This window comes from Sus scrofa, chromosome 7 (assembly GCF_000003025.6).
Source record: "Sus scrofa isolate TJ Tabasco breed Duroc chromosome 7, Sscrofa11.1, whole genome shotgun sequence".
NCBI classification, from domain to species: Eukaryota; Metazoa; Chordata; class Mammalia; order Artiodactyla; family Suidae; genus Sus; species Sus scrofa.
Window position 1 is genome coordinate 21,024,640 of NC_010449.5, and position 11,041 is coordinate 21,035,680.

Here is an 11,041-nt window from a genome sequence, read left to right on the forward strand (position 1 = left end):
GGTGCGCGTCAGAGGCGCGGCGCCTTACGGCTGTCTTGCTTTACTTACCGGCAAGCATGGAGGCAGAGGAGTCGAATAAGGAAGCCGCTGTGTTGGAGCCTGTGGAAGGGAACGACCAGAAACCAGAAGCAGAGGAGGAATCTGAAGAAACGGCTGGCGGCAGCAAGAAACGGGTAGTGCCGGGTATTGTGTACCTGGGCCACATCCCACCCCGGTTTAGGCCTTTGCACGTACGGAACCTTCTTAGCGCCTACGGCGAGGTCGGGCGTGTGTTTTTCCAGCCGGAAGGTAAGTGCTGAGGCAGTGGTGATGAGGGGTGGAGGGTGATGCTTGCAGATGGTGAGCACACAGTGCGTGTCCTGTTGCCTCGGCTGCGCGGATCCCAGGCACGAACCGAGCCGGGGCCCCGCGTGTGGCTTTTTTAGTAAATAGGTAGTCCACACTTTCCTTAGGAGGTGGGCCTGAGGTGTGGTTAGCGCAGTATGACTAGTTGAGCCTTAGTTTTCGAATAGCTAACTTTTAGATTTTAATTTCGGCTTCCCCAATCCCTCTTTCCCGAGACGAATTTACCAGTTTGTTAAATGGGTATAGCCTGCAGTAAAATCCCAGTGGCTTTTCCACAAAACTGAACATAACCCTTTGCCATCGCGGTCCAGGTCAAAAGACGGTATACGTACGGTCAGCCGTCTGCAACTTCTTATAACCCTAAATTGGAATTAGGGTTAGAGGGCCATGCTGGTTTTATATAGAATGTTCAGGGCAGATCTGATTAAGGAGTTGACATCTGAGCAAAGGATTGAATTAGACAAGGGAGAAAGGGTGGACCTTTCAGTTCTCCTTTTCTGAGCAAAGATCTTGGGGTGGGATCCTGGCCCTTGGGCAGATTTGGAGACTTCGGCAAGTGGAAGGTACAATTGAGTGGGTGCTGCGTCGGCTTGCTTGACCACTGCTCTCCCTTTGGCTCGCAGACGGCTTCGTGAGGCGCAAAAAGAAGGCAGCAGCAGCCTCCACCACAGGAGGGAAAAAGCGTTCCAAGTACAGCAAGGACTACACCGAGGGCTGGGTGGAGTTCCGAGACAAGCGAGTAGCCAAGCGTGTGGCGGCCAGTCTGCACAACACGCCCATGGGCTCCCGCAGGCGCAGTCCCTTCCGTTATGACCTGTGGAACCTCAAGGTGAGGGCATTGGCTTGTCTACCCCACAGCTCATACTCCTGCCTTCCCAGCCCCAGCCCTTGGACCTCTATAACCTCTCGGTGGCCCTGTTCCTCCCATCTCTTCTCCATCTCTGACCTGCCCTACCCAGATCTTCTCTTGTTTTCCTGTCCACAGTACCTGCACCGTTTTACTTGGTCCCACCTCAGCGAGCATCTTGCCTTTGAGCGCCAGGTGCGCAGGCAGCGCCTGAGGGCGGAGGTTGCCCAGGCCAAACGTGAGACTGACTTCTATCTTCGAAGTGTGGAGCGTGGACAGCGTTTCCTTGCTGCTGATGGGGACTCTACCCGCCCGAATGGCTCCTGGGCCTTCGCCCAGCGTCCTACTGAGCAGGAGTTGAGAGCCCGGAAAGCAGCTCGGCCAGGAGGACGTGAACGGGCTCGCCTGGCTAATGCTGAGGAACAGGCCCGCTCCAATCGAGGGCTTCTTGCCAGGATCTTTGGAGCCCCTGCACCCTCAGAGAGCTTGGAGGACTCCTCTCTGGTCAGGAACTCTTGAGGGGCAGAGAGGCTTCTTCCACCTCTTAGCCCAGCCCTGCATCCTGTCTACATGATATTTACTACCCAGGTGGACATTTTATTGTGTTTCTCAGCAGGAGTCTCTGATGCGTGCTCAGGCATAGGAGTGTTGTCAGCCTCCCCAAACTCCTGTACATGCCTGGCTGGGGCACTTAGTTCCTACTAGCATGATTATAACTACTGTAGACGCCTGTTTTGTCTTGTTTGATTCTTAGCTGCCTGCCTCCTGCCCATCGAAGCCCTCTAAAAATCCTACTTTCTGGCTCCAGAAAGAGCTCTTGCTTTGAGCTAGAGTGATAATGGCTGGTCTAGACAGCTGTTTACCAGCCACAGGTACTGGGTAGCAATGATATCCTTTTTATTTAGAAAAGACTAATAGGGACAGGGACTAATGAGGTAGGAGTGGCGTGGGTGACCCCTTCCAAATGTATTTATAGAAAAGAAAAAAGTATATATTTGATATGCCTTTGTAGTTTATAGGGGGTGGGGATGGTCATTGGATAAGTTCCACCTTCTTTCTGTGTACTGGTCACTCACCTTCACGCCATGTCCTGGTCTAAGAGTCTCCCCTGCTCCCCAACCTTTTCTATATAATCACTTTCGTAGGCCATGTTGTTAATCCTTATTGATTTCAGCATTTACTAAATCACTGTGTGAGGATATAGAGTGACAGTGGGTAATAACACATGGCCCTTCTACTAAAAAAAGACAGGTGTTTAAGAAATAAGTATACAGAAGTACTACAGATACCATGGTAGATGTGCATAAGGGGTAGAGTGGGGCCATGGGAGGGAATGGTTGGCTTTTTCTGGGAAGTTAGACAGTGCTCTCAATGTGTTGTTGATTTCTGATCATTCTTCTGAGATAGGTCAGTTTTCACCATGTTTTTCAGATCATTCCTGAAAGGTGAACAGAAGTCTGTAAGGGCCTAGTGAACTCTTAACATTATAAACAAAACTCTAGATGGAGTGTTGGGTTCAAACCATTGTAAAGACAGGGAATGCCTAAGAGGTAGTTGTGCACAAATGATGCCCATCTGTTGCGCTTGTACATGGTGCCTCTGCTTAGGCAAGAGAGGGGTGACAATCATGCAGAGCAGCTCTGGAGGTGACAAAGAATCCCTGTAAGCCACTAAGAGGAACTGAAAACTGAGGTGTCATGACCAACTAAGAAAAGTCTGCAAACAGCCTCATAATAGATTAAAACTCTGGTCAGTATTCAGGCTTTTAAGTTTATAGAAAATGTTAGAGTGAGAATAAATAATTTGAGTTTTGCTTGTGCTGTGTTTTTTTTTCTTCACTGTCATCAATATAATTATCCGTATGGTCTTTGGATGAAGTGGATTCATCCACTTTGGCTCTAAAATAACTTAGCCATGTTAAGATCTCAATTTGACAGGTGTAATATATTCAGGAGAATAAAGATGACCATACAATTTAAAAAAATTATGGTTTGCTTGGTGTAAATTTCTCATAATCTATATGCCTTTCATACCCAGTGCACAAACACATCTGTGTAATGTTAAACCCTCATTTTAGGAATTTTTTTTTTTTGTGATACAGTTTTTTTTTTTTTTTTTTTGTCTTTTGTCTTTTGTCTTTTGTTGTTGTTGTTGCTATTTCTTGGGCCGCTCCCGCGGCATATGGAGGTTCCCAGGCTAGGGGTTGAATCGGAGCCGTAGCCACCGGCCTACGCCAGAGCCACAGCAACACGGGATCCGAGCCGCGTCTGCAACCTACACCACAGCTCACGGCAACGCCGGATCGTTAACCCACTGAGCAAGGGCAGGGACCGAACCCGCAACCTCATGGTTCCTAGTCGGATTCGTTAACCACTGCGCCACGATGGGAACTCCGGAATTTTTTTTTTTTTTTTTTTTTTTTTTTTTGGTCTGCATTCGTGGCATATGGAAGTTCCCAGGCCAGGGATTGAACTTCTGCCACAGCAGTGACAATGCTAGATCCTTAACCTGCAGAGCCACCAGGGAACTCTTCATCCTAGGAATTTGATATTCTTGTTTCTGTGTTCATTTCTTGTGAGTTTGTTCCATGTGGATTGTTGTGATGTCTTCCAGGTGAACCAGGAAGATCCAGTTTCAGAATTTGACAAGCTGTCATATTCATTTATTCAAAGTTCTGAATGCCCACTCTCATCTTTGCTAGATAAAGAGAATGCCAAGCTGAAGAAACTTCTTCCCCTTAAGCTGCTAACAGCTTCGAAAGTAAAACACATAAGAGGCTTAATAATTCCTTGAATGAATGAAATTGTACTCCCAAGCTGGTTGATATCATTAGTTATTGGTATATTCAAGATCAACATTTCCAGCTTAAGTTTAAATAAACAGTTATGCACAAAGAGCTCATCCCTGCAGCCATGTAAACTGGGTAAGTCACAGGTGGGGTGAGAAATGAAGATGGGTGAACTGAAATCTTGCTTCCCTCAATTCTAAGCCCTTTGAAGGCAGGAAAATGCCTTTTGTATACTTACAATTTTGTACCCATTGGAACAGCACTTTGTGTTTGTATCTTTTTAGGACCACACCTGCGGCATATGGAAGTTCCTAGGCTAGGGGTCAAATCAGAGCTGCAGCTGCTGACCTACACCACAGCTCACAGCAACACTGGATCCTTAATCCACTGAGCAGGGCCAGGGATCGAACCCAAGTCCTCATGGATACTGGTCGGGTTCATTACTGCTGAGCCACAACAGGAACCAGTTTTTTTCCCATATGATTTAACTTGTTTAATAACCATGTAAAATCATATTATCCCTACATTTCCAGATACCACACAATTTGCCACGTCATATTTTTTCCAACATCTTTCCAGGTTATTTTCCCCAGGTGAATATGATAAGTGCTCATTTTATGAATCTCAGAGTGAAGAGGTACTGCACATATGAATAGATTAATACCAAAAGCTACAAACTGGGTGATTTAACTCCAACTATTCCCTACACAATTAGTCTAAGTTATGAATCTATTGGTGCAATGAATTTTGTGAGTCAATTTAGTTCCACACTGAGAAGCTGAGACCCTACATTTGCCAGAAATAGAGTAAATCAGTAAAAGGAGGAAGGGGATCCTACTTAAAAGAGTAAGAGGGCTTGAACAGGGTGTGTCCAAGTGTGTGAGTTATTCCTAAAAACATCCAAAAGTCACAGAGTACTCTGCCTTGGTTTGCTTTTCCATGATTCTTCATATCTCTAGAAGTTGTCTTGCTGTTGTTACTACTGTCTTGCTGTCCCCTTGAAGGTGAAAACCTTTTGTGTAAGCTTCAAGGATGTGCCCTGTTGCCCCAAGAGAGTTAATGTCTCAGCAGAGTGCTTGAGGTCCAGTTGCAGTTGTTCCCTGACTTACAATTGTTATACTTAAAATTTTTCAACTTTTGGATGGTACATTCAGTGGAAACTAGTTCCAATTCTGAATTTTGATCTTTTCCCTGTGGTGTCACTCCTTCCTGGTGCTGGGCAGCCGCTTAACCAGAAGGGTGTTTTTCACTTTCACTACAGTATTCAATAAATTATATGAGATAGTCAACAGTTTATTATGAAATAGGCTTTTTATTAGATGATTTTGCCCAACTGTAGGCTGATGTAAGTGTTCTGAACACATTTAGGATAGGCTAAGTTAAGCTATGCTGTTCAGTAAGTTTGGTGTATTTAATGCATTTTCTAAATACAGATGTTCTCAACTGAGATGGGTTTATCGGATGTAACCATATCCTCAGTAGAGGAAGATCTATATTAGATTTCCAAACCTTTAAGGGGTAGACCTGCCACTGATTCACAGCAAAGGTGGTAATTTTATTCCTTTTTAGTAAATTAAATCCACCACACTCACGTCCACACAAAACTGAGACACTGAGTAACTATTCAACCAGAGGAATGAAGTGGAAAGAAATGGGTTAAACTGTGCTTTTCTAGGCTCTAATTTAAAAAAAAAAAAAAAAAAAAAAAACCATCCTGAATACTCCTGAGACTTGTACTAAGCTGCCTACCTACTCTCAGGCTGAAGACACTCAGGAGGATGGGCCACAGCAGTGACCTGAGCCACTGCTGTGACAACACAGGATTTTTAACCCACTGAGCCACCAAGAAACTCCAAGATTATTTAATATATACATGGAGAGAGAGAGAATACACAACCTAATGAAAAATGTCTTGTGTTTCTTGGCATACATTTTACTCCAGCACCATTTGAACATTCAGGGCAGAACTTTAAAATGAAGCACTCCTTACCGTGGGAATAAAGAATAAGACAAGGAGTCCAGAGCTATGTCTTTCAATTAATTTAGTGTGAAAGTGCCCTAAAATAGAATTTTACTCACCTAAAGGAATAGAAAGTAGAAAGAAAACAAGCCTCCCCGAGCCCTTTTCAAGGAACAATGTGCTTTACTTGGCTTTTGCGATGGTTGTTTGCTCTCAACTCCTTTTCCAATTTTCTGTAAACAGGGCATTTTTGGGACCCCTTGCCAGTTGGCTTGCAGGTAAATTTGGTCCAGAGGCAACACAGTAGGGAGAAGGCTAACAGAGGGGAAAGGCCACATAAACCTGGCGACGCCCCTGCAGCCACATGGCACACCCCCAGCCACTTTCAGCAGTTCTGGTAGCAGGTGGACTGTGGTTGCCCAGTGCTTCCCAGGTCAGTGCACTCCAGCGAGTTCTCACTCCATCCGCTACAGATTAGTACTTGAAAGCCCTTTTTGTTTTTCACCTTTGCCTCCAATTCCATTGAGTGATGTATCATTGATGATTAACCAGGCCCTTATGGATGGACCCTTAGCTTCTGCTAAGTCATTATTTTTCTTTTAAATATTGCAATGAATAACCTCGACATGGGTCCATTTTGGTTGCAGAAATACAGTAGTATATACATTTCCAGAAGTGGAATTGCGGAGTAATTTTGGTAGGGAATGTCAAAATACCTTTTATGAAAAGTCTAAGGCCATCATTTTATTACGCGAGGAAACTTGGATGATTTAGGAAAATACCAAAGTCACTGTAAACTAGCTATCCCCATGGAGCCTCCACCACCCTCCTTCGCGGTCCAAGGTCTGACCCAAGCAGTCGATTCTGACAGAGGCGACCCCAGCTCCGTGTGAAGAACAAGCTTTGCAGGGCCTTGGCCAAGTGGTCCGCGGCTGCTCTCGGCGAGTGGACTCTACCGGATGGATTAACACAGGGGAAGGAGATGGAGTCTGGAAAGAAAATGAGAAGATATGTCCTAAATGAAGGGACTGCACTCCTATCTGATGGCTTGTTCGATGAACCGCATTCCAAAGACGACGCGAAGAGACCTGTTAGATTTTCATTTAATTTGTCAAAATTATCAGAAATTGATATTGTCAGACACAAATCTGGGAAGCTCCTGAAGAGTTTCCTAAGTACCAGAAAACCCAAGCCGTCCCTGGGTGGGCTTGAACCACCAACCTTTCGGTTAACAGCCGAACGCGCTAACCGATTGCGCCACAGAGACGGAAGTACTAGAATGATTGTTTTCCAACAATATTAGTTTTTCCTTTTTCAGTCTAAATTGTGTAATACATTCTGTAAATGCAATTTCGTGGGCTGTATCCACTGAAAAAAACTTCCCTCAGGTCTTGATTTTTATTGTTCCTACATTAATGATGTGTTTTAAAAATAAAGGTCTTAATAATACAGATATGATTCTTAGAGAGGAAAATCAGAGTGTTGATTGGGTGAGGAACGCGACCCGTTGACTGTTTATCCTATTAAGTGTGAGCATAATCTAAGGAAAGCCATCTGGACAGAATTTATTCTCTGTTCAATGAGAGAGATTTTGGCTAATAATTCACTTGATATAGAACCGCCTGGAAGGATTCCTTATACATTAAATGGTAAGGATACCAGCAGGAGCAACTGAAGAGGCGGAAATCATTTAGGGAATTTGTTGCAAGTTTCCTCAGTGGATCCTAACTATCGGATAAAAGGGTACCTCCTAGGAAGCAGGACATTTCTATGCTACCAAAGTAGCATCACAGAGTCACTTGCTAATTGCAAAGACTAAAATGTTTACAAAGAGACCCACATCTCTACTTACCCTAGGGATCAAATGTAGCATCATTAATAATGGGGCAAATTAACATTATGTGTTTCCTGATGAAGTCACAGGAAGCACACAGCATCAGCCACAGTGGCAGTCTGACCAAAAAGTTTTAACTCGGATGCAGTCAGGCCTTTAGACATAACTTCTACCCTATAGTTTCTTCATATAGCTACTGCTGTGTAAAAAGACTAAAAAAATCAATGGTTGTGTCAGTCAGAGTTCTCCAGAGAAGCAGAACATTTATACTAAATCTCATCTCGTCCTACCTCCCTCACTTTCACATCTGTATCTCCATCTCTCTATCATTTCTCTATAGAGAAAATAGAATGTGCAAAGAAGAGCATGATAAATTATGTGTGAAGAAACACTGAAGATCATGGTCTAAAAGCAGTTTTGTTGGTTTCAAGGTTATAGGAGGGAGGGAGCAGGAAATCACTAAGTGCTTCAGTAGCTGAGGCAAATATAGGTGCCCAAGGGAAAAAAAGAATAGTTAGAAAACATCCATTCATTTTATTCCCAAAAATATGTAAAAATACGTTGCCCATAAAATAAAGGTTGGAAATAACACTTTAAAATCTTTGCAGCAGGGTAACTTAGAGTAGGAAAACTCACATAAGCACACAAATTCAGTATAAAAATGTGTATTTATCTCATACATTCTAGTTGTGTATTGCACTTTGGCATGTTTGGGTTGGGACTCTGCAAAACACCTTTCTTCTTTGCTGGTTGGTTTCCCTTAAATTCTGTCACTAGATGGCGCTAGGAGACCGTACTCTGATACTTTTTTTTTTTTTTTTTAATGGCAAAAGCTTTCTGCTCTGCACTGTTCCATTGACAACACATTGTTCCATTCTCTAGATTTTAAAACATACCTGCAGATCCAGGTTTATTGCATCCTCAGAGGTACTGGCATCATCTGAGATGGGTCCCCTTCCTCAGCTGAGTCCCAGCTCCCTAAGATCATATGCTAGGAGTTCCTGAGGTACTAACCTCAGCCAGGAAACCATGCCCCACTTCCCCCAACCCCCAAAGTCTAAGCCCAGCTTTCCAGGTTCTTGTTTCTAACCTTCTGGTTTCTGGTATTTTTTTTTTTCTTTACAGCATATATATCATCTGGGGAGAAATTCAATTTCTAAAATTTTCTATAGAGCTCAAGTTCACTGAAACCATTTTTTTAAACACAGAGACTGCGAACTGATGGAGAAATACAAAGCTGGGTTTCACCAAAAACCCTGGAAACCTGGCAAACACATTGGGCATTTAACTCCTATTTTAATTTTACACCAGAGATTTCCCAACGAGAGACAATGTTTCCCACTTCCACCACCTAGAGCATGTTACAATAACCGCATGTAGTTTTCATCATCAAACTCCATTGTGGATTCATGAAGTTTTTGAAAAGTACAAAAATTTAACAGAAAAAAATCTCACTCAAGTCTAACCAACAAGGTAGCCACATTTGGTGCACTTCCTTGTCTTTTGACAGCATTCTGATCACTGCTGTTAAGTGTGTGTTAGCTAGTACAAGTACAATCCTTATTTTCCATGGATGAGAGACTCTCCAGAGAGATCGTCTGAATCCAGGATCCTGAATCTCCCAGTTGAGCTCATGACAGTTGCCTAAGGAGACTGTAGCAAATATACATACTCAGGGAGTTCAAAAGATATAGATGTAACTTATGTGTTAGATACAAACTAAACCAGAGCCAAAAGTCACAGCAAGTGGGAGCTTTGTCTCTTGGGTCAGCAAAATGAAAATTTAAGATTTGAAAAAAGAGGCAATAAAAATTAATTAAGGCAGTAAGAATGGTGGTCAAGAATAGAAAGCACTATTGAGCATTGGAGGCAGTTATGTCAGAAAGTATCAGAACTCATGAGTGAGAATGAAAAAGTGAATAAAATCTACATATAATGCAAGCACTTTTATTCTTTGTATACCGACATCTCTCTTTTCTCTACCAATTTAATGCCTCCTGAGATCACAGGAATTTTTAAAAACAGTTTTTTAAAAATGGTTTGCTAAAGTAAGGAATTTTTAAAAACAGGTTACAGAAGTTCATCCTGAACTTCTGCAGCCTGTGAAATGTCAGCAGGAGCTCAATGGGTGGCATCCTGGGGATGCTGTTCTCTTTCAAAGTGGATTTGGTCTCTTTGGGAATTCCATGCTCTTTGTGAGCTATGCTCATATTTTCATCGTATCAGACAGAGACCCAGCTGCCTTATAATAACGTACTTATCCGTGGTTCATATGTTACTATTTTGTACTATAGGAATCCCTGAGTAAGGAGCAGCTTTGGACTTCAGAACGCTCATGGGTGACATTTTAGGTAAGACAAATACTTAACTACACAGAGTGTCAGGTGGCCTTTCCATCTGTTTGACAAGTCTTTTAAGCATTCTTCAGGCCATTACCATTAGTCCTGGTAGCTCTCACTGGGCAGCATTCAAAGCCATTGCACATCCTTTACTCCTTTTTATTCATTTGGATATTTAATCTATTCATATCTTCTAATTTATTAATCTCAATTACAGCCTTAAGGAAAGGGTGTCTATCCTATGTCATTGCCAAATCTTGCTTTATTTCGGGATTGGACCACCTAAGTATGTAATTCTTTCTCACATTCCTGGTTCTTTGTGCTGGACCAGTGGGTATATGATGCTTTGTCTCTACAGACATCATAAGCAGATACGGCATCTTCACAGGTCAAGCACACATTTCAAAATGAACCCTGAGATAAGAGCAATTAAAAAGATAATCAACTTGACTCTGCTCTTCATCTCACTCTATAAGCTTTATATGACTTTTTCCTTTAGTCAAGGTTATTTTTCAAAAAGTGATCCTCTGTTCTTGAATGCTAAGTTCATTGGGGTGAGTTTTGCCTTATTAAGCCCTGTGATACTTCTCAGCAATGACAACAAATTCCACAGATTTTGGTCATCTGTTTTTTTCTTTTTATTTTCTTTTAAAAAAATTTTTAAATTTATTTTTTATTACTCAATGAATTTATTACATTTGTACTTGTACAATGATTATCACAATCCAATTTTATAGGATTTCCATCCCATAACCCCAGCGCAACCCCCCACCCCCCAAACTGTCTCTTTTGGAGACCATAAGTTTTTCAAAGTCTGCGAGTCAGGGTCATCTGTTTTTAAGAAAAGTAGAAAATGATGGCTAAAAAAATAAAGTTCAGCAGTCATAATGATACTGCATAAGAATAAATGCCAAGCAATGATGAGACA

The 11,041-nt window shown here is 42.6% G+C and overlaps 1 protein-coding gene and 1 non-coding gene across 2 annotated transcripts; one reads left to right on the top strand and one right to left on the bottom strand.

The window, feature by feature from the left end:
- ABT1 (activator of basal transcription 1) lies at window positions 2–3,176 on the top strand. Its single transcript, XM_001926306.7, has 3 exons — window positions 2–288; window positions 969–1,174; window positions 1,331–3,176. The coding sequence occupies exons 1-3, from the start codon at window positions 57–59 to the stop codon at window positions 1,709–1,711; spliced, it is 819 nt and encodes a 272-aa protein (XP_001926341.2). The 5' UTR covers window positions 2–56; the 3' UTR covers window positions 1,712–3,176.
- TRNAN-GUU lies at window positions 7,134–7,207 on the bottom strand. Its single transcript has one exon. It is a non-coding gene; the product is annotated as a tRNA-Asn (tRNA).